This window comes from Pteronotus mesoamericanus, unplaced genomic scaffold, assembly GCF_021234165.1.
Source record: "Pteronotus mesoamericanus isolate MK-2021 breed Mesoamerican mustached bat unplaced genomic scaffold, CSHL_Meso_final contig_164, whole genome shotgun sequence".
Taxonomy (NCBI): domain Eukaryota; kingdom Metazoa; phylum Chordata; class Mammalia; order Chiroptera; family Mormoopidae; genus Pteronotus; species Pteronotus mesoamericanus.
In genome coordinates, this window is record NW_026555065.1 from 22354603 (window position 1) to 22377751 (window position 23149).

Genomic DNA, 23149 nt, shown 5'->3' on the forward strand with positions numbered 1-23149 from the left:
ATTTGTGTTGTAAAAATTTACTGTACTTTTATTTCCTTTCATATAGAAATTTCAGATGGAAAAATGACTTCAGGTCATTGTTACTTTGCCCATTGATTAGAACAATATTTTGAGTCAGGAAAATTTAAGTTTTACTACCTGTCCTATTCACACAGATGCTAAGAAGACTTTTGCTATTATTTTGTAGTGTGGCAGAAACTCAGACTGTGATCTCCTCCATAAAAGGATCAAAGAATTCTTCAGGTATTTGGTTATTCTATTTTATTTAAATTAACCACAGAGAAAAAGCCTTGTAAATGTTAGAGCTAGGGTTTAAATCTACTTAAATATGCTTATAGAATAGGGGACAGGAGTTATCAGCAAGATGATTGCTTTGACCAGCAATTGTAATATTCCTACATCCTCAGATCCTGGCTTTTCAGTTTCTCACTCCCATCTCGCTTACCTGGCTCTCTTCTCTGTTCATTTAGTTAGTATTAAGGTTTCATTGACTCCAGGAGCTTTTGCTTTGAGAAGGACCTGCTTTAAAAATAATGCCTTACTCAACAAAATAATATGCGACAGACATTTGATACCTTCCCATTACCACTCAGAAACTCATTATTTATCATTTTCTTAAGTGAAAGGCTTTCCCTTCCTTCTTTGACTATGAAATCTTCATAATGAATATTTTAATGAAAAATGTGGTGTTTTGCAAGGGGAACTAGGTTTTACAGAGAATCCAGGGACCACTATATTATTTAATGGTTTTAATTTTTGAGTATCTTTTCAGACACAGCAGGTATGTCTCTGAAACATAGTCTTGTTTTCTAGAAATCTCCTCAGAGCCAGGAGATGATAATGAACCCACCGAAGGGAGTTTTGAGGGACACCAAGCTGCAGTGAATGCAATTCAGATATTTGGGAACTTACTATATACCTGTTCGGCAGATAAAACTGTGCGAGTTTATAATCTGGTGGTAAGTTGATATAGCAATTTGAGTGTTTTTGATAGTTGCAGGTTTTAGAAACTCCAGCTTGGAACAATGGGGGACTTTCTTTGCCGTTTAGATATGAGGTGGGCTTTAGACTAACTTCAGGTACAGTTGATTCAGCTGCCCAGCTGGGTCACTGGGCACTTAGTTTTATTCTGTCTCTATGGTGCCTTCTTTGTATCACCTCTTCCTATCACCTCACAAACAGAAGCCGGGAGCTACTGGGGTTTCTTTTCTCTCCCACCACCAGATAAGGATCTCGTGCTTTATTCCCTGGATAATCACTTGGCAAAGGAAGGTGGGATTACAACAACAGACATGGGCTAGTCAGATCTCAGCCCTGAGTTGGTGATGAGGTCAGTCGCCTAGCTGATGAGTAATAGAGAAGGGGCAAAATAAATATTGAGGAAGTATTAAAGGAGGCATTTTCCCTGAAAATTAATTATGCAAGTTATTAAGGAGAGCAACAGTATTCCCCTATACACACTTACTATAATCTAATGGTCATGACTCTTAATTTTCATAAAATGAGCTTTTGAGTTTTGGATTTGGTATATGTCAGACTAACTCTATTTATCAACAGTGACAGCCAATAAACTTTAGGAACATTATTATCTTGTCCAAATAAACATTGTGAAACTATTTGAAACTGAAAATCAAAAGTTAGATGATAGACCAAGGAAATGTGTTTGCTGTAACCAGTAGGTGTATAAATTCCTTTAGCCTAATAACACGGTGGGCCAAAGGGGTGACTGAAGGAAGGGAGCAAAGGTACCAGGAAGCATGAGCATGAGATTTGGGGGACCGGTTCTCACTCTAAATTGCGAGATAAATATATGTATATCTGTACATTCTAAAGAGATCTCAGAGATAATACAGATAACTAGTAAGATGTCCTCTTATGAAACCACACCTGGACCACGAGAACCTGTGGTGACACCTGGTTAGTAGCATTCTCATAAGCTACTGATCAAATGCAGGAACTTATCTCAGTAATTATCTACAGTTTGGATTTGCTAGATTTTTGGTCTCTGTGTTGGAGAGCCTTGCCCTAGGCATCAGTTAAGCTTTTAATCTACCTTATAGTGGATTGCCCTAAGTATTTTTTGGTATGACTCAGCTAACATAGTTGGAAGTATCTTGCCACATGTCACCAGGTACTTCTCTAGGCATTGAGGATACAGCAGTGAACTGTCATGTTTCAGCATCTTTTTGATGAGGAAATGTGTTATCTGGTCCATCTGTATCCACAAGTGCTAATGTGATCTGTGCTGGCTTTAGAGTCGCAAGTGCATTGGTGTCTTTGAGGGCCATACTTCCAAAGTGAACTGCCTCCTGGTTACTCAGATCTCTGGGAAGAATGCTGCCCTGTACACTGGTTCCAGCGACCACACCATTCGCTGCTATAATGTGAAGGTAAGTGGGTCCATAGAATCAAAAGTGATGATACTGAACTGCTTTGACTGTATTTACTATGTAGAGTGGAGGCACTGAGACAGATGCTTCATTCTTCCCACTTTCTCTTTTCCTTCTGTCACTGTAGGTTTGTGCTTGAATTTTATCCTAGTAAACATACTCACATATTCTTTCATGCCTAGTTTTAGCTCACCATAATATCTGAAGGTCATGTATATTGTTGCATGTGCCAATAGTTGTTTTTTTATCATTGTATGGTATTCAGTTTTCTTTATAAAATTACGAGAAAGGTCTAACTTGGGTTAACTAGAGGCAACATGAATCTTAACATTTGGGCATACTTACTGTCTTTTTATTTTATAATTTCATATGTGGTATATATCTGGTTTTATGGGGGAAATTGAAAAATTTAAAAAACTGATTCTTTTAGACATGAAAGAAGGTCGGGAGAAGAGAACAAGGGCTTTGACAACCTACAGCTTTTGTCATTCTGCCCACAGCTTGTCACATCCTACCCACTTGTAACCATCTTAATTTTAACATCGCCATCCAAACCTGTTTTAAAACCTACACTTGGGCATTTAGTTGCTTGGTGTCATTTAACAACAAATCTTGAGCACTTACTATGTTACTGGTCCTATTCTAGATTCTAGGTAACTAAATTTGTTAATATAACCCAGTTGAAAATCATTTCTTGAAGGTCAAATTAAACAGTGCCTGTTTAAATTGGATATACATTAGAATTACTGTGGAAATTTAAAAAAATACATATTCCAGAACCTACTGAGTTAGAATCTAGGGATTGGAGGTGAAGCTTGGGGTTCTGTGTATTTTAAAAGCTTGGGAGTTAATGGATTGGCTAATCTGACACTGGTTTGAAGGAGACATTTAGGAACTGTTAAAGTAGAGAGTCAATTGTAGGAAAGCACATACTTGATTAATGCAATTGTATATACAAATACAATTTTTCTTTTCCTTTTAGATGTCAAATGTAACTTTAACTTTGTCTTTGGCTACTTAAGAGGTTAATACCCAATCCATAGTGCCCTTTGAAGGATTTCTAATTCCAAATTAGAAATATAGGTAACATTATCAGAATTTATATTTGTTTTTTATATTACCTACAACATTTGAGTCTTTGGCCACAAATTTCAAAGGAGAAAAAAAATCTAAGATTGTCTTCTATAAAATAGATGATGCTACTTTTTCTTCTTCATGAAATCATTTCATACTCTTCCTTCAAAAGGATTGGTTGCACATTTTACTTGCTGTTAACCTCTGCTGATTAGATGTTGTGTACTTTTATCAGACGCGAGAATGTGTGGAGCAGTTACAACTGGAAGACCGGGTCCTTTGCCTTCACAGTAGATGGCGAGTCCTCTATGCAGGACTAGCAAATGGCACTGTGGTCACCTTCAACATAAAGGTTAGTGACAGGAGAGAAGGCTGAATTCCCATGCCCCTTGAAAATGGTGAGTATGTGGGGAAAGAAGTGGAAGATTGTCGGGAAGAAGTGGAAGACAGGCATTTTCCTATTTTCTTATGTGAGAAGCAGCAGACTTAACTCATACCCAAAAACTGTTATGTTCGGGTGTAAGTGAAACAGGATCCTCCATTCTATCTGTATAGACCCAAGTGTACTAAGAGCAAAATATACCTCTACTAAATTAAGCCAAGCCTGACAATTTGGTGCCAAATAATGAGTCACAGGTTAAACTAGTCTGTCTCATTTTTAGGAATGACACCATGAAAAATGAGCCTAAATTCCTTTTAATACAACATTCATGTGGTTTGGAACTGATGTAGGGTTTCATGAGGGTAACCTATTCTAAAATGAACTGAGTTAAAGTTTTGCCATCATGCCCATGTGACCTCCATTCTTTCCTAGCGCAGAGAAAGTCACTTGTTGAGCAAACCTTCATCGAGCATGTGTTAGTGTGCAAGGCCCCAGGATGAGGCTCAGGAAATGTAGGGACTAGTTCTTGACAGCCTTATGTGCTTTGAGAGACATGATCCAATTTGTATTTTAGAAAGAGTCACTCTGGAGTAGATGAGATTGGAAAACATTGGTAATAGAAGAGGCAGAGAGATGATTTAGGGGGCTTTCTAATGGAAGCTAACATGAAAGGTTAGATTAAGGCTGAAGAGAAGAGAATAGATAGGAGATGGAATCTCAGAGGTGGAATGGATTACTAATATGTTGTAGGACTATAGCTCAAGGTCATCAGGTCATCTCTTAACAGTATGTTAGAGACATGTTAGCACGTTTACTATGTTATACCCAATTAGAGTATCATTCATATGTTTAGTCAATACCTACATGCTAGCTTAACTATTACACTTACACCATGAGAGCTTAACTATTACACTTACACATGAGAGGCAGTAACATACACCATGGTTTCTGTCTTTAAGAAGCTCACACATATACTCAGGTGCCAAGTTTTTTGGTTCACTTGATAGGAACAGATCACAGAAGGGCAATTAGCAAAGGTTTTTGCTTTCCAGATATGAAGTGTTAACAGCCTAGATTAGATTTGGGTAGGGCAATAGAAATAAAGAAGAAAGAATAAATTTAAAATACTGCTATTTTAATGAATAAAATTTTATAATTACCTGATTTCCTTCTCTTTTGTGAACTTAATGTTATCAAAGATGGATAGAAGTGAGGAGCAAATCTTTAGGGGCAAGATGATAACAAGAAAATAAAACAGTCTTTAAATGGTTGAAAAACCCCAAGAAAATGGACCTGAAGACAGAGAGTTGAGACTCTTTGCAGAGATAGGCATTTTGAAGCCTTGGTAGGGCCAGGCCTTTTCTGATTGGTGTGTACTAGACTGCTGTGCTTCCGGGGTCTCAACAAGGAAACAGAACAGTTTATCAGGGTCTGTCTCCCAGTGGGCCGAACTCCATCAGTCTGTCCCCTTAGCACCTCCTGATGGCTGAAATTGACACTTAGCTCTGTAGGCACCCAGCTGCTACTTTGTGCTTATTTAGTTTTGGGGAGTTTTAGCCCATGCATGCACCTAGAGGGAATTGGGGGCCTTTCTGAACAAGGTTGGTGTGGGGATGAGGGAAGCAAATCTAAAATCTGAGATAAAGGAATGTTTGGGAATTTAGGGAGTGACCGTGCCCCTCTGACTGATACAGAGGCTTATGTACTCCACTAGAAGATGCCATGAAAGATGACATAGAACCAGAAGTCAGAAGGACATCAGAATAACAGAAAGGTGGAGAATGAGGGGCTCTCATTAAAATTGTCTAAGAAAATAGTTCTCGTGGAGAATTTTGGAAATACCCTGACAAATAGATTGCATACATTTTGGATGTCAAAAAAAAATAGTGAAAGAGTTCTTGAGGCTATGGCATGAAAAATGTATCAGAGTATGGGGAAAAAAGGTTGCTCATTCATAGTCAATACCTTAAGTGAGAAAGGGCATAAAAAGAGAACCAAGTTCTAATTGTGATCAGGATAGTGTGGGTTGAAGTTAGAAATGAGTTCATAAGGTAAGAGTTTGCCCCCACTGGAATAGGGGCGGAGGGCATCATGAACACAAAGAGAGTTGGCATGGGAATGGCAGAGGTTGGGAAGTTAAAGATAGGGGAGTGGGTATTTAAATACAGGTAATAGAATTTAGAGTTTATATCAAGGTAGTGATTTGGGTTAGTTGATTTTGAGGTTTACCAGCTAATTTGCTTTTACTTCATACAGTGGTGACTTACTTTTTCAGAACAACAAACGACTCGAAATCTTTGAATGCCATTGCCCTCGGGCAGTTAGCTGTCTTGCCACAGCCCAGGAAGGTGCCCGCAAGCTGCTGGTTGTGGGATCTTATGACTGCACCATTAGTGTACGTGATGCACGCAATGGACTCCTCCTCAGAAGTCTGGAGGGCCACAGCAAAACTATCCTCTGCATGAAGGCAAGTATAGTGCCAGCGAACAGGAGCTGGTTCTGGCACAAATACAGTGGTGCGAATGACATTTTTCATGTTGTCTAATGCCTTAGTTAGAACCATCATCTTGAAAAGAGGAAGGAGGTTACAGTCCTTTTCTTCAGGCCAGGGTCACCAAGGGATGTACTATTTTTTAGTTTGTTAACTTGGAAACAATAAAAGTATATTTTACTATAGAATGTAGTTACACTCTAATACCCTTCTAGGCTACTTCATAATCATTCTGAAGAGGTAACAAACCCAGTAATACACTGTCATTTCATTAGATTGCCTGGTGGTAGGACATAAGTTTCAGTTCAGAAAATTTATTTGAAAAATTTATTTTATACCTACTTTATGCTCATCCAAAATTAGAATTCCCCAATCTGCATTTCATGTTACAAAGGGAACTCAGAGCCTTGTACCAAATCTAACTCACTGAATTTTTTTTCTTTAAGGTGGTGAATGACCTCGTGTTCAGTGGCTCCAGTGATCAGTCGGTCCATGCCCACAACATTCATGTAAGCTCTGTTCGTGTGAAGACATTTTTAACAGAATGGTGGTTAAAGCTGGAAGGATTCATCAGATCTCTTACCATTTAAATTAAACCCCTTTTCTAGTGAGAGACTTAATAATATTTTGTATGCATAAGCTCTTAGACAATATTGAGAACCCTAGAAATTCTGACTTTGTCAAAGTTTTTACTAGAGCACAGACTCAAAGTTTATGTAAGGTTTAGTTCTAATGCCACATTTCAACTTGAGATAAATTGAGCATCTGAGGCACTAAGAAAGTGGATATGATACATAGTTTAAAATAGAACAAATGAGAACAGCCGAAAGATTCTACTCACGTCATAGAGGCAACTCTGATGCCCAGTTCCTGGTCTGTAAACCTGGGGGTAATCTAAGCCCTCAGGGGCTTATCCAGAGCCAATGAAATGACAAAAGTGAAAATATAGTTGGCCCTGAACAACACAGGTTTGTACTGTTTGGCTCTATATATACATGAATTTTTTTCAGTAAATACCTGTACTGTTTTTGATCTGTAATTGTGAATCCGTGGATGCAGAAGGCCAACTGTATGCATTGCTCATGGCATTTTATATAAGGGACTTGAGCATCCTAGGATTTTGGTATCTGCAGGGGATGGGGGTGCCATCCTAGAACCATTCTTCCACGGATACTGAGGGACAACTTAAGTTTTGGGGGAGTCAAGAGTTATAGATTGCTTTTCAACTGTACGTGGTCAACACTCCTAACCCCTGCATTCATTGTTCAAAGGTCAACTGTACTTCAAGAGCTATAAAATACATACAGATAGAGCTGTGACTCTTCTCATTCTGTGACGCTACATTATCTCCATCAGGATACATTGCATATATTTTGTGTAGGTAACAAATGTTTGTGGGAGTACTTCACCTGTTAAAACTAGTACAGCTACATGTGTGTACAAGTAGCTTCAGAATTACTACTTTTAGAATTATAGAATCATAAATCTCAAAGTAGGAAAATATCTCCAAAGTGCGGTAACTGTATATCTCCCTTCTGACGCAGACTGGTGAGCTTGTGCGGATCTATAAAGGTCACAACCATGCAGTGACTGTGGTGAATATCCTAGGAAAAGTGATGGTGACGGCTTGCCTGGATAAATTTGTTCGTGTTTACGAATTACAGGTAGAATTTAGAGCCAGTACTTTGCTTGAATGATTTGGGGAGGTTGTTTGTGTGGGTTTGATATTGACTTTTTAAGGGAGTATGGTAGTGTTGGGACCCAGGAATTTGCATTCTTCTCAAGCACTCTAGATAATTATGAAGCAGCTGATTCATGGACTGTATTTTCAGAAACACTGCTCTGGGGTACATGGTCAGGTTCACAGGTGTCAAAATTTAAATGGTTTCTGCACAAAATTTAAACGGGACAGCAGCTGCAGTCTATAAAACCCATCCAGTTCTCCTTATATGCAGTTTCAGATTGGAGACTTTGAAACTACACAGAAATTGGTTGTATTATTTCCAATTGCTAGCTCCTTCCTTGAGAAGGAGGACTTACTAGAAAGATTGCCATTAGATTATATTTCTGTTAAAATGCTACTGATGCTTTGAGCTTAGTGCCTCAGGAAGTTTTAAACCTGCCAAAAGCATTCAGGGACTATGTTTATTAAACATAAGGTGTAAATAACCTTAACTGCCTTTGTTTTCTTCCTCCACCTAAGTCCCATGATCGATTGCAAGTTTATGGAGGACACAAAGACATGATTGTGTGTATGACCATCCATAAAAGTATGGTGAGTATGGTTTTTCACATCACATATTTGCCTCTGAATGTATTTACTAAAAATTCTACAAACTGATAATAATAATGTTACTACTAGTCACTTCCAAAAATAACGTCAGTTTCTGATGTGCCTCGTTTTTGATTGCCTTTCTATCTCTTGGCATAATATTATCAGCATATAACCCAGTAATATTGTTGAATATTTAATTTTCTGTTAATAGCTAAAATAATTATAATAAAAATCTGATACCACCACCATTAAGTAGAAGATAAATTTAAAATTTTTTTAAAAAATGAATGATGCCTTTTCCAGAGACAAGTATGATCTGAACAGCACATTGGAATAGAGTCAGGAGGTTCGGCCAGTGTGGCATAGTCATAGCAGACCTAAAAGTAGAAGCTCACTCACTTAAACCCACTAATCCTCGATTTGTTTTATTTTTAAATTACAAGGTTGAACCAGAATGGATGTTTTTCAGGCTCTGAGCAGTCGAACCCTGTGTTCCAATGAAATACAGATACCTAATATGTAATGCCCAGTGGATGCCAGAGCCACGCCAGTTAAAGTGTAGGTGTGCGCCTCTGAGCCCTGCCTTTGCTGCTGTCAGCCGGGGTCCCAAGAGTGGCTCTTGAAGGAGCACAGCTTCAAAGTGTCTAGAGTAGATCTAACAGGGGTGTCCAACCTTTTGGCATCTCTGGGCCACATTGAAAGAAGAAGAGCTGTCTTGGGCCACACATTAAATGCACAAACACTACTGAAAACAAAATAATCTCATAATGTTTTAAGTCAATTTACAATTTTGTGTTGGGCAGCCTTCATAGCCATCCTGGGCTGCTTGCGGCTGGTGGGCTGCAGGTTAGACACCCCTGGATACTTTGCCATTGTAGTACTATGGGATTGGTTAGGGTTTAGTTTTGTGTTTTCTTAAGTTGCTACAAATAGTTTTGGACTCTTATTTTGAGCATGTTTCATAGTTTTTTTGGTGTATGTTTTTGGTCTGATGTGATACACCTCTTTCTCTCCAGATTTATACGGGCTGTTATGATGGCAGTATTCAGGCTGTGAGGCTAAATCTGATGCAGAATTACCGCTGTTGGGTAAGGAGTGAAACTTCAGAGTTGCTTAACTCTAGGCTAATTTATAGACCTTCATTGTCATCACTGTAACATTTTTCTATTTGAGCATCCACTTTATGTCTTCTGTAGGACAAGGAAGCTTATTTTTAAAAACCATACATAAAATACTTCTCTAAATTTCTTTAATGAAAACTCTGTTTTAAGATTGGATATGAGGTATATTTAAATATTCTCTACTCAGCTTATCTCCCTGGTGGTTTTTAGTTTCTCATAAAATCAGTACATGCTTACAAAAATATCAGTAGTGCATAAGTATATGAAATAAAAAGTAGGAGTGTTTATTTTCATGACCTGCCCATACTACACTCATTCCTTACGGATTACACATGTTAATATTTTGGTTTGTGTTCTCATTGGTTTTGGGGGAATGGACAAATAAAAATTTGTATTCTTGAAGTTTTAAACCTCAGCTTTCAAGGCTAAATTTCATAGTTTTTGTTTTGAGATGGGTGCTGGTGATTAACCCTTAAACCTTTCGCTTATTCCTTACAAGCTTTCATTTATTTTATCAGTTCTAATATTTGTAACCAAAGAAACATTAATGACACTGAATTTTTTTCCCCCAAACCTCATTCCGGATTGATGGAATGAATTTTCCATTTTAAAATTTGATATTAGGCTTGTCCACCGCTGACTTACCTTTCAGCTTTTTACACATTACTTTTTGCTTTTTAGTCTTCTTACTGGAGAAAAGCAAGTTCTAGTGCAACAGGATGCAGAGTACACAAATGAAGTGTTAATTTATCTAGAGAAATGGGGAAATAGTGTCGTTATAAAATTAGAGAGATGGGGTAGTAGAGGCAGAGGAAATGCTCAAATTTGCATTACATTTTATAAATGAATATGTTAAATTAGAATCATAAGATTTATTACAAGCAAGCCTGTAGGGAAAAGGCCAAGACAAAGAGTCTTTATGCTTTCTCACTAGCAAGTGAAATAGAGTCACATTTAGAAGTAAAACTATATTTAAAAAAAAAAAAGTAGATGATCACAAGACTGTGGTTCAAGTAATAGACTATGTGTAAAGTCTGATTTCCATGGCAAACACAGTTTTCTACAACAGACACTTACACAGATTTTTTTAATCGGGTACTTTTTTGTTTTTAATCCTCACCCAAGGATATGCTTATTGATTTTAGAGAGAGGGGAAGGAAGGTGGGTGCAGGGGAGGGAGAGAGACTTACTGATGTGAGAGAGAAACATTGATTGGTTGCCTCTCGAACGTGCCAGACCGGGGATCGAACCCACAGCCTTTTTGGTGTACAGGATGACTCTCCAGCCTGGCAAAAGTTCCAGGGCCAGGCACTTTCATTTTTAAGTTTACAAGTCAGTAGTTCTTAGAATTGTTAAAAATAGCCCTTTAAGTATTACAGATTCCTGTAATCTGTGATCTCATTGTCTTCTAAAATAAATGGACAAAGAAACTTATTTTATGATGGCAAGATAAGGAATAAGTACATTTAAACTGAATTTTTTGGTAATTTGTAAATATTTTATTTTTCTTTTGTCTAATGATGCAGTGGCTGGCTATCTTAGTGCTTTGCCTTCTTAAAATACCACAGTGTCAAAAGACTTCCCAGTCTTTTCAAGGTTCTTCATCATATTCATAATTAATTTGATTGCCTCTGGCTTTGTATTGCTAGCAAGAATAAATAAAATAATAAAGGACCTTTTGTTTCCACCAAACTTACGGTATTCAAGTAGGAATATTCCAGTTGCATGTTTCCGGTACCCTTTTTAACTTTTTCATTCTGTTTCTTTCCAGTGGCATGGTTGCTCTCTGATATTTGGTGTTGTAGATCATTTAAAACAACATTTGCTGACTGACCATACAAACCCAAACTTTCAAACTCTGAAATGTCGATGGAAGAACTGTGATGCTTTTTTCACTGCTAGGAAAGGATCCAAACAGGTACATCAGTGGGACTTGAGGTTGACCTGAATTCATTTGACCTTTGGGAGCCGGGTTTGGAAACCTTTTTTGCCTAGTTAGAATCTTCAGAATTACAATAAATAGGGAGAGTCTAGGCGGTTTTTCTTTTTGTTATTACTCAGAGATTTGGGGGATTAGCTTAATGAGATTTCAAATGAAGAGTGCTGGGTCTTAACCACCTTTTGTGGATGGATTGTAGAATGTATCCATGGACCTCTCCTTGTCTTTGACTTTCTCTTGTCCTTCTACCAACTTCTCTCTCATCGGTCCTTTTCCCTTTGTTCCTAGGATGCTGCAGGACACATTGAACGACATGCTGAGAATGACAGCAAAGTTGATTCGTGAAGTTTTTTGCCTCCCACGTTGGGAAGTCATTAGTTGAACTGATTTCACATTGTCCCCTCACACAGGTCACTCTGTTCCCTTCCCCCCGGGGAGCAGGAAGCAGGAAGCAGGAAGTGATTACCAGCCAGGCTTACACTAGCATAAGTCTGGGCAGCTCTATGGGATGATAGATTACACTTTAAGCTCTTGCTGGAGGTTTGTCAAATTTAAACAGATTTTAAGGAACTATAGTCCTCTGGAACAGCATGGCATATAGTAGTTAATGCTACTAGTGTTCTCCGGATGTTTATTAAAGATGCACATCTTAATTGGTGACCTAATTTGACCCTAATCATATTTTTATTGATTTCAATTTGCGATTTTTAGTTTATGTTCTTATGATGGTTTAAACCTATAGTCAGGCTGTTAAGTAGGTACCAGTTTGTTCAAATGCTAGATTTTTAGGATCAGTTTTAATTTTTCCAGTTGTAATAATGGGGTATCTAAATTGGAAGCAAATAATTCCCTTCTTAACAATTATGTTGAATATGTTTCGATATTGTCTTGCTTTGTAGGTGGACAGAGACGGCTTTACATGCTAAAGGGAGACAGGAGATTTTTAGCAACTAGCGTGACTGCTCTACTGACTGTATTTTAGGAGCTCAGACAGCAAATCACATAATGACAAGTCCCTCCAGACAGCACTACCTAGTGAACCTCCTGTGCAGGTTTTGCTAGAGTGCTTGGCTTGAGGCAGCATGCACACCCAATGTCCACCGTGAAATCTTGCGGTTAGACCTGACCTGGTACTCATGGCTGTGGGGATGGAGCTGGAGGTGTAGCCTTAACTCCCTTCCCAGTGACTGGCTCTCCAAGGCGACTGTGGGTGTGAAACCTTTCAGTTTGCTCCCTCACCAGCCCCCGTCTCTCCCATTCTCTAGCTGTGCTCGCACTGATGACAGCCGACAGGAACTTCCCGGGGCTTACAGGATGCTTTCCACTCACCTGCAGCCCCCAAGATGGGAGAGTTCGGATAAAGCGCCTGAATTCAGTTTTTAGGGCCTCAAATAGGCTTCTTTGAGACTGATTTCTAAAACCTTTGTCTTGCCTTCACCCCTCCACTAGCTGGGAAAGAAGAGTGGAATCTGGTGAAGATAGAGACTCTACCTGTCCCATGAGAGCAGTCACACTAACAAAGCCTTAGTGAGACTGCTTTGTTTTGGGGTTTTCCCTGGACTCTTAAGAGAAGCTATGGAACTGTTGATTTCCATTCTTTTGTTTCTGGATTCACAGAACTCTGAAAGATTCTTCAGAGATAAGAAGGGAGGAGAGCCCAGTGCCACCTAACCAAGCTTTGGGATGTGGCACCTGCTGTTTTCTAGAATTGCAGAGCATCCAGGTTTCTCTCCACTCCTGTTATGCACACACATCTATTCTCATGTCTTCTTCCCTTGGCTCTAGGACAGGGGAACATCACTGGGAAGTCACGGATAGGTTTCGAGAGGGTACGCGAGCCCTCTGAAGTTGTTTGCAAGACAAAGTATGTGTTCTTTTTTCCAGGGAAGGCTCTAGTGGTTCTTACTGGATCCAAAACATTGAGAACTAATATGGGAGCTACTACTAGATAATGAATGGCTCCACAAGCTCTTTACTTCTGTCTTTGTGAATGGGAAAACTTTTGTTGATTACATTATTGAGATTTACATACACAAGAGAGCAGAGAGGATCCTGTTGCATAAAGACTTTGTGCTGGTTCTCTGTGAGATTAAGAAGTCTTTTCCACCTCTTACCCCCATTTCCTGTACAGGTGACCAGAGAAGCTGGGCTGTTCTGTGGGTTTGGGAATGGTGATTTCCCAGGAAAGTATATTTGGATTTACTGCCAAACCTGGCATGTTTCTCTGGGCTGCAGTGAAGCAGCATTTACAAGTTGGCCGGGCAATGTGCTAGGAAAGCCTTACATGCGCTGTTGCATAGGTGTCCTGTCCTGCCTGAGGACGTGTCTGAAACGAGGAGAGTGGTGGAGCCTTTGTGGGGCAGGTGTTGGGCAATCGATTTGCAGGTAAAATCAGTAAGAACTGATTTGGGTTTCACTTTGGTAGAATTGTGCACAGTCTGCCTGCCTTCATGTGTATGAATGTTCCTTATATGTGTGTATGCACAGGGGCACCTATACTTGTAATACTTTTCCTCATTTTGCAAAAACTTTCTTTGAAGCAGTGGCAGTAATGTGTTTGTTTCAAGGATGTGTATGACTTGTTTAGCATCAGGTCAGTGTGTTATCATAAATGCAATGCTCGAGCCCTCTGTTTAGCAATAAATGCACCCTGAGCATCTTGGCTGCTTATGTATGGTTATGTGTTATTTCTTTTAAGTGTCTTGAAAGTTATGCAGAATTTTAGCTATTTTTAAGTCTTCTACAATGTCTTGACTGATTCTAGTCCTCTGTCCCCCACTCAGAGAAGAGCTATGGCTCAGGGATTTGCATTAACTCACATATCTAGTACTTTAAGAAAGGAAACTGTTACATGACCTGACAAAACCTGACTCATTTATTATAAGGAGTTGGAGGCCATTTTCTATAATGTTATTTTTAATTACATGTGCCTATTTCTAACGGACTGAAGCCAAGGAAACAATAGTGTAAATCCTTTTGTATGCATATGGTAGTGTCTTAATGGCCAAATGTTCTGATATACTATCAGTCACTTCAAGTTTTATCCTAAAGTTTTAATCAGGTTCAAAAGGTATTTTGGCATACACCTCTACTCAGTTATACAGCAGTTAAACATGCAAACAAAACTCTAAGAACAAAGACTTATTTTGACCTCATGTTACTTGAATTTAAGAGAACATCATTGCTAGTACCCTCCTGCTTTTGTGGGGAGAATTTTTTTTCTGTCTCAAGAGTTAGCAGTTGAGTGTTTGACTTGCTTACGAGTTACAGGCAGTATCATTGCTGTTTAAGTAATTATTTGCCTAACAAATGTTTTTGTTTCTTTGATTGTTTTTGAGGGGTAGATTATACAGTGGACAATTTTAGTGACTAGGTATGTGGATGATTTGGTGGGAGTAGGTGTACAACACTTAATGCAATGGTATGGTATGTTTTATGGAAGAGAATTCATTGGAGGGGAGATCAAAGTATATTGTGAAGTGAGATTTGAATTGCACGTTCCCTCTGGTTTTTTCAAATAACTGCAATTAATATACTCTGGCTTATCAATTTTGTTTCTGTAACCTGAAGGAGAGTTTTTAGAACTGCCAGAAAGGCCATGCCTGCCACATTGATAAATTAGTGACTATATCCCTGCCCCAAATCATCAGGACCCTCAGGGTTGCAAAAAAAGGCTGTCTAATGACTAGGATAGAAGCTGTGGTGGAGGTGATTTCGGCTATACCGAGTTCCGTATGCAGGCGGATATGAAATTCAGATGTAAACCGAACCTACTACTTATCAGACAGTAACCTCTAACCTCACCTCCAACTCTCAAGGATGTGGCCCTGCTGGGTCACATAGCCACTAAAATTTCCCAGACTGGCTATGAATTCAAGGTGGTAGCCCAACTGGATTGGGGAGGAGGGAAGTCAAGGAGGAAAGGCTATTGAAGATCTCCTGCTTAAGAGAAATACATGCCCTAGAGCTGCTCCAACACCCCTGGTATTTGAATTTTTTATATTGAATATGGATTAGAAGAATGAAATCAGATGACATTTGACTGCAAAATTGTTTATAAGCAAATAGCTTAGCCTTCTTACATTTTGGTATAAACCTGTGAACTTCATAACTTTGTAAAGCAAGGTATAAAGCAAATACAAGAGGAAAATAAAGTACTTTTACTAATTGTTTACTTTTGTTACCTTATCTGCACATTCCTAGCCAACCTTTTCTTTTCCATGTTGGTATAGAGACTAAAGAAAATGGGTGAAAAACACAAGCGATTATAAATAAGACACACATGAGAGCCAGATAAGTTTGGCAAACAGGTACTCTTAAGGATTTGTTCAAGGTCATATGCAGAGGTCAATTAGTTAATGGAGGAGCTAGGATTAAAAACTACATTCTTGCTCCATTACACTTAGGTAAGTGACCCTCCAGTTATAGGTGACCCACTTATTCTTGTTCCATATACCAACAGCTATTACCCTCCCTTTCCTCATATATCTTGGACAGTATCTGAGTGATTTCTATGGTCAAGAAATAGCGACAGGCATGAGTAAAGTGGGATTCGAAGTTTGTTTGTGTATGTGCGTGTTGTCCATTGGTGTATTCGGAAACTAGGGCTCTCTGTATGTGACAGCTGCGTGTGAGAATGGACACTACGGAGCACTGCAGTGGCTGATACCCAAATGTGAGGAAACAGAACACAGTAGTACCCGCCATACGCATGCCTTTATTTAAATCAGCTTTTTTCAAAAAATGCAGCCAAACTTCTCAGTCAGACAACCCAAAGTATCCAGCTCACTTTTATTGAGCTAGTTTACCCCATAACGGGCCCATCCTGAAACAGTCAGACCCAAGTGCTAGTTTGATTACTGTCACATGGGTGGGAGGACAGGAAGGTGATAGAGGGTGCTAGCTTAGGAAGTACTGAGCGCCACTGGCAAAGGCTTCTGTGAACAGCCTCGGGCACGCTAAGGAGGGCCTTTGCTTCAGAGCTGAGGCTGCTCAGGTTCCAAGCAAATCTCTCAGTTGGGCTACAGCTAGCTGAGGCAGACAGACACTTGCCAGCATGTGCAAAGGGACAAAGATCCTTAATGAAAGGGTCAGTTTGGGCATGAAAGATGGACAGATGCCCAGAGGCTCAGTGGGGAGTGCAGTAGAGGAGGAACAAGACCGATGAGGCGACTGGAGGCCTGTTGGGGGTGCAGCTACCGCGCCCTCTGAGCTAAGTGGCTCTAGCTTGGGTGGGTGAAGTTGAAATCCTAGGTGATCCTGCAAGGCCTTGGCTGAGGCCAGCTTGGTTCAGGCATACATGGTGAGCTGCAGCCACTGAAAGAGGAAATGCCAAGATCAGACTGCAAACAAGAAGCAGGAGACAGGCCCTCGGGATCTTACAGGGCAATGAGGAAGGCACAGGCCCAGCATGCCTGGGACGGTACGTGTTTTCCAGCATAAAGTCCTCTTAGGAACTGAGGACCCTTTGGAGTACACATTTTTTACTGTGCTCCCCTTTGTGTTCCTCTCCTGTCCCATCCCTCCTCCACCATTTGGAAGTGAAGACAACACAGTTGGTCTAGTCTGCCTCATTGACTCCCTGAATTTTAAGGTCCGGGGGAGTATACTGCTGCTTGCAGGCTTTACCTCTAGAACGTTGAGTTTGATGATACCGTCACCATCCTTGTCAAATGCATTAAAGGCTCCTGTGTGGGAGAATGAATACAGACTGGAGGCCACAGACTCGCCCCCCTCCACTACTGTAATTTTTCTTAAGAGGACCATGTTCTGCCAGGCAGAGCATCGCCAATAGCCTTCCCTCTGCCAACCCATTCTGAGCCTGAAAAGGGCTTTTTGCCTTTGTCGGCCCGGAGAGTAGATTGGCAGGTGATCAGGCTGAGATTCCAACTGCCACAGCTCTCACTGCGGGAGAGGGGCAGGAAGGGCATGAGAGCACGGCAGCGTAGCCCCCCACTTACTGAACATGCCCTCCAGCCTGACGAAGCAGCAGATGAAACTGTCGAAGTCTATGTTCATGTATTTGTCTGCATACCGCATGGTGATGATATCGTAGAGCTGGCTGTTGAGGTGGAACCCTGTGGAGAGAGCACTTGAGAGGAGGAAGTAGAGCCACGATCCTTAGGCCTGCCTGCTGTTTCCCCTGCCTTTTGGGAAAGGCAGATGAGAAGCCCTTTCTCCAGAAGCGCCCAGTGGCCGTTAGTCCTCTCCTCCCCTTCCTGCCTCCACCAGCTCCAGTCCACAGCCCAGCGACCCGCTTTTCTGCCCCACCTGCATCATTGACTGCATTTCGCATTTCATAGCTGTTGATGGTGCCAGATTGGTCGGTGTCGTAGTGTTTGAAAATTTTCTGGCAATAGAAAGTTTGAGGACAGCGGTTATGCACTACGCCCCTGAGTCAACCTCCTTCTCTCCCATGCTTTGTTCTCTCCCCACCTGCCAGGCTTTGATCTTCTTCCAGAGGTGATGGAACTCTTGCAGGTTCAGTCTCCCAGAGCCATCTGTCTGGAGGGGAGGTCAGGGCTACAGGGTACATGTAGCAAAATCCCCCTGGATCGGGAGGGGGTTTCTAGGGGCGTCTGCAGGGAAGGCAGCCCCGTAGGAAGGCTCTGCCCAGGATATCCTACCCACTGTCCGGTATCTAATGCCCTGTCCTGGTATTTAACCTTCCCCTCCATACCTCCCCAAAGTTAGTGTCTATGGTTCGGAGTGGTGTCCCAAGAAACACTTTTGCTTGAGCAGGAAAGAGCAAGGGCCAGGGGCTGGTTACAACCCAATGGCCTTCCCAACTCGTACCTCCTCCAATAGCCACTTTCAGACCAGCAGCGAGGAGGAGGTCCTGACTCAGGACCTCCTTAGGTCTTTCCTTGGCCGTGAATTTGGGCCCCTGTGCCTGACTGGGCACCCCTCATTGTTGCCCTGGCCCCCTGACAGAGGGTTGGGAAGGGTGGCAGTAAGGATACGTCCATGAGAGCAATCATGCTACGGCAGGACTCCAGCGTGAACCCTTGGGTCTTCAGGTCCTTATCTGGGAAGTTAAAGAAGAGTGAGGAACTACATTAACTGGTGTGTGCACATACACACACACGCACCCCAATCCTGCATATACAATGTGAGCCACTCACGCTTGTTCACAACTGTGTTAAGGATATTCTTGAGCTCATCAGCACAGATCTCCATGTCCTGAGGAGGGAGAATCATGGTTCAAGAGTACAGCAGCTGGTGGAGCGGAGGCTTTGCAAAATGAATCCCTGTTGTCTGTGTTTGCAAAGTCCCTACCAGCGCTATACTGTCAGAGGGAAGCTGGGGCTTTCTGTGGAAGACAGGCATTGCACCCTCAGCCACCCATGCTGCGGGGGGGCATCTCAGAGCAAGGAGGCCTCTGAGCCACCCGGTGGGACGTTCATCTAAAAGTCAAGACTTGTGGGTTTCTGTGCTACATACAGACATCCCTGGTTCCCACCAAAAGCCAAAATGAACTCTTCTGAGCAAGAATGAAATAACTGGTCACTTGAGCAGTTAAAAAGGGAAGGAGTGTATGGGAGTTGGGGTTGGAAGTACTCACATCACCCGCAATTTGCCTGAAAATATTCCGGAAGTGTTGCTGTTCTTCACTTTCCTGGTCAGTGTTGCCAGGCCGTGGCTGTGGAGACACAAAGGAAAACTGGTTCACAGGGATCAGGGACATGGGCTGACCCGTGAGGAAAGTCCCTTCTAGGCTGAAGGAGCCAGAGTGCCCTGGTGAGCTGGAGTGAGAACCATCCAGGCGCCCGCGGCCTCTCACTCCACACCTCCCCAGCCCAGACCCTCCAGGCAGAGGAGCGGCATTAGCCACACAGACGTGTAGACAGCCCCACGGTCCGCTTTCCCCCATCCCCACCGCTAGGGCCCTCTCCTGCTGTGAGCCTGACTGTCCCAACCAAATGAGCCCCACCAGGACCAAGCAGGCCAGGCCATTGTGGCACCCCCAGCTGCCTCTGTCATCAAGGCCAAGTCCTCAGAGGACTCCTTGCCCCACTCCATTGTATGGGCATTCTGGGATAGAGGTGGTGGCCCTGCATTTGTCTGTGGACTTTTGTCCCTTAGCCCCACCTCCACTCATCGTTATATGACCACCTCTGCCCACTCCAGTCTGACACCCTGCCTGGAGCTCTGGAGGGCTCCATTTCTAATGTCAGCCTCTTCTGTGCTCCTGTTCCTTCTCCCCGATTGTCAGGAGCTTGAGGACACCAGGAAACAGGAGGTGCTCTGGCTCAGGCTCTGCCTGCCCCTCCCCTCGTTGTCCACCCTGGGGGGCTCAGCCTGTCCTTCCCAGGCCTGGGACTGCCTTGGTGGGGCCACCAACCCCCAAGATGTTCACTCAAGCAGCATCCCAAATTTTAGGAGAACTTGATGAAAGGTCAGTGAGATAAACCCAAACCTCTAGATGTTAAAGGGATACTCCACCCCTGCGACCCTTCCAACCTGGGCACCCTAAGTGCGTAGAAGACCCCAGGGTGTGCTGACCACCCCATTCATGCCACATGCTCAGAAACCTGTGGGGATTTCTCTTGTTTATCAGGGCTTGTTTTGTCTTTGCCCTCTTCTGATTCCTGGTCCACACTCAGTTCCTTGTTGCTGTTTGCTCTGTCCGAAACGAAGATGATGGGCTGGAGAGAGGAGGGAAGCAGGAGGGGGAGGAAAGAAGCAAGAATTACAGGCTGCACGGGCACTTGGAGGCAACCCCCCCCAAGCAGCTGGTCCAATGAAGAGGGAAAGAGCAGTCAGGAGCTCTTGAATCTTAGTCCAAGCTCCATTCTGCCACTAACCTGCTGTGGGGAAAGTCTCTCTGGACCTCAGTTACTTATCTCCTCATGATAGAGTTATGAGGGTTAAGAAAGCTAGTGAACACATGTGAAAATGCTAAGAATGCTAAAAGGAACATGATCCAGTGCAGTGGTTTTCAAGTAATTTGTAGACTTTTTTTTAAAAATGGAAACTCTTCAAATTTAATTTCCCCAGAAGCCTAGTGTATGTAAAGTCATTAAAAATAGAACTTTTCCGCTTGACGAAGGGGGCAGAGCTCTATTCTCTCCGTGGCCCTACATCGCCATGGCAGTTACTGAGGCATCTCCAAGGACCCTCTAGGACTCTGCAAAGGACAAATCAAAAACAGGACTCTGATTAGTGGTATGGGCCATGGGTGAGAAGTCAGGACACGGGGCTGCAATCCCAGCCCTGCCATCACGCGCGAGAAATACCCTCTCTGGCTTCAGTTTACTCATCCATTAGTGTGGATAATAAATCCTGCCTTGTGCTCCTCATAGGGTTCTTGCAGGGGTCACATGAGATACCAAACGTGAAAATGCACTGCAAAAATACTTTAGAGGCTACACAAATATCAGGGATGTTTTCAAAACATGCTCATGCAAAAGAAGAGGACACGGAAACGCGGAAAGCGGCTGCCACGCTACATCAGGCCTGGTGGCGCTGTGCGCCCTGCAGGGAAAGCAGAGAGGAGGGCTAGGCTGGAGGGGCCCGTGGCATCAGTGCAGAGTGCAATGGGGCACCCGAAGTCCCTCAGAGCAGAAGAGGAATCTGGTCTCTGAGTCCCCATCCACCTTTCCGCGCTGTTGGTCTAGGACAGCAAGAACGAACAAACCTGTGGAAACGGGTCCCCCAGCTTGGGCCCCTAGCTGGCTCCTGAAATCCTGGCTTGCCCTGCCTTCCAAGCAAAAGGTCTTGCTCAAGCAGCTGAAGCTCATGGGATCCCAGAGCAATGGGGTCACAGTCCGAGGGGGGATATGAGCCCATGCCTGCACCTATTTCCAGGCCCAAGTGTGGACCTGCACAGCACAGGCTGCGGAGTGTAACGGGCCTGCACGAGAGAGGTCAGGGCAAGAAAAAATCAGTTTTGGAGCAGACAGATATGGTTTCCGGTTCCAGTTTTCCACACTCATTATTTGTGTGTCTTTGGGCAAGTTGCTTCACTTCTCTGAATCTTTATCCTCACTTATAAAGGAGGAATAATGACAGCACCTACCTTGTAGATACTGTTGTGGTTGAAAACCATATTTTAGCCCAGCACGATGCCTAATGCATGGCAGGTGCATGATGGATGCCAGCTGTGGTCTGCACCAGCACCAGCACTAGCACTTGGAGGACCTGTCCGATGTATCCTTCTAGATGCTGTCATAAACACTAACATTCAACACTGTCTGATCACCTGTGGCTACTGCCCCATGGACTCAAGGATGTCCAAGGTCAGTCATTTCTGGGTGGTGCTCTGGGCGGTCAAACCAAAATTCTATAAGGAATAACCACCATTGGAAGCATTACTGCCCTGGAGACTGGGGGAAGTCATAGGGTAAATGGAGCAAGGATGGAGCAGGGGGAGTTTGAGCTGCTAAACAACTGTGATCTTAAGTTCCCAAAGTACACAGGACACAGGGTCTCTGGTCACAGAGAAAGCTTTATCTGAGGTCCTTGAGATGTTCTTGGCACACATGGTCACCTTTAGCAATGGTGTCCTTACAGCAGGGTGAATGTAACCCAGACAGCCAGGAGGGGCTGTCTGAGGCCCTGGTGTATCGGATGACTCCCCAAGACCCCAGGAGGGAAAGCTGCCCGGGTAGCTCATTCTTCCCCCCGCCCCGCCGCCTGAGCTAGTCAAGTTGAGCAGCCCCCCTGGGGCTGTGAGGGAGGAGGTCTCTCTCCCTTTGCCCTTTGCCATTGGGACCCAGGACTTAGAGGTGACCTAGGATCAGAGGGAGAGGTCATTGTCTAGAAGGGGGTTTGTAACAGGCTTCGCCTTTGCAAACTGTGACTTAGTCCCTCTAGATAGCCTCTCCCACCCCTTCCCCAGAAGGCTGAGGAAAAAAAGGAGGAGTCAGGAGCAGACAGGGAAGAGAGGAGGCGGGAGGAGCTGTCCTGTTTACAGAGCAGGCAGCTGGCACCCAAGACCCTCACTCTGCATGGAAACCGTCACACAGCTATCCCACTCTATGCCCTGGTGAAGAGACCCTGTTGCCATTCCCCCAAAGAATCCAGCCCTGCTTAGCAGAGCCAAACCCCACTTCTGAGAAAGATGGGCTGCTCCTTTTGGTTTTTGCAGCGCCCCCCACCCCCGCCCACTCACACACATCAGGCCTAGTTTCACTGGTTGGCCATGCTCTCTCCCTCATGTGAGAGGCAGGCAGTGCGGCAGTCAGTGGTGGTTCAGAGCACAGACTCTGCACCGGGTCCAAGGATGGGCTCTGCCACTTATCGGCTCTGTGGCTTTGAGTAAGTTAGTCCATCTGTCTGTACATTTTCTTCCTTTGAAAGTGGGGATAAGGACAGTACCAATCTCAGAGGTTGCTGAGAGGATTGAGTTTATCCACAGAAAGCACCTAGAGAGTGCCTGGTACATCGTCTTCATGCAGTAAGTGTTGGCTCTCATTGTTCTGCACCCACAGCTGCAATGGGGAAGGGGGTAGGGGCAGCGGGGGAAGAGGCAA

At 43.0% G+C, this 23149-nt stretch overlaps 2 protein-coding genes across 4 annotated transcripts in view; one reads left to right on the plus strand and one right to left on the minus strand.

Annotated features, from left to right (window-relative positions):
• The window catches only part of ZNF106 (zinc finger protein 106), a 60586-nt gene extending 44595 nt beyond the window's left edge, over positions 1-15991 (plus strand). Inside the window, exons 12-22 of one of the 2 annotated variants that reach the window (XM_054565537.1) lie at positions 188-243; positions 814-959; positions 2256-2390; positions 3700-3816; positions 6122-6313; positions 6784-6846; positions 7882-8001; positions 8541-8612; positions 9629-9700; positions 11505-11651; positions 11961-15991. In XM_054565537.1, coding sequence (XP_054421512.1) covers positions 188-243; positions 814-959; positions 2256-2390; positions 3700-3816; positions 6122-6313; positions 6784-6846; positions 7882-8001; positions 8541-8612; positions 9629-9700; positions 11505-11651; positions 11961-12017 — 1177 coding nt within the window. In that variant the 3' untranslated portion in view covers positions 12018-15991. The remainder of the gene's footprint in view (positions 1-187; positions 244-813; positions 960-2255; positions 2391-3699; positions 3817-6121; positions 6314-6783; positions 6847-7881; positions 8002-8540; positions 8613-9628; positions 9701-11504; positions 11652-11960) is intronic. The other variant, XM_054565538.1, reaches the window with a different exon arrangement.
• Positions 15992-16371: 380 nt separating this feature from the next.
• Positions 16372-23149, minus strand: part of CAPN3 (calpain 3) — a 45513-nt gene continuing 38735 nt past the window's right edge. For both annotated transcript variants that reach the window (XM_054565540.1, XM_054565539.1), the window contains 9 exons: positions 20207-20320; positions 19237-19314; positions 18797-18854; positions 18635-18699; positions 18108-18176; positions 17943-18021; positions 17633-17749; positions 17301-17359; positions 16372-16988 (listed from right to left, as the gene is read on the minus strand). In XM_054565540.1, coding sequence (XP_054421515.1) covers positions 16962-16988; positions 17301-17359; positions 17633-17749; positions 17943-18021; positions 18108-18176; positions 18635-18699; positions 18797-18854; positions 19237-19314; positions 20207-20320 — 666 coding nt within the window. In that variant the 3' untranslated portion in view covers positions 16372-16961. The remainder of the gene's footprint in view (positions 16989-17300; positions 17360-17632; positions 17750-17942; positions 18022-18107; positions 18177-18634; positions 18700-18796; positions 18855-19236; positions 19315-20206; positions 20321-23149) is intronic.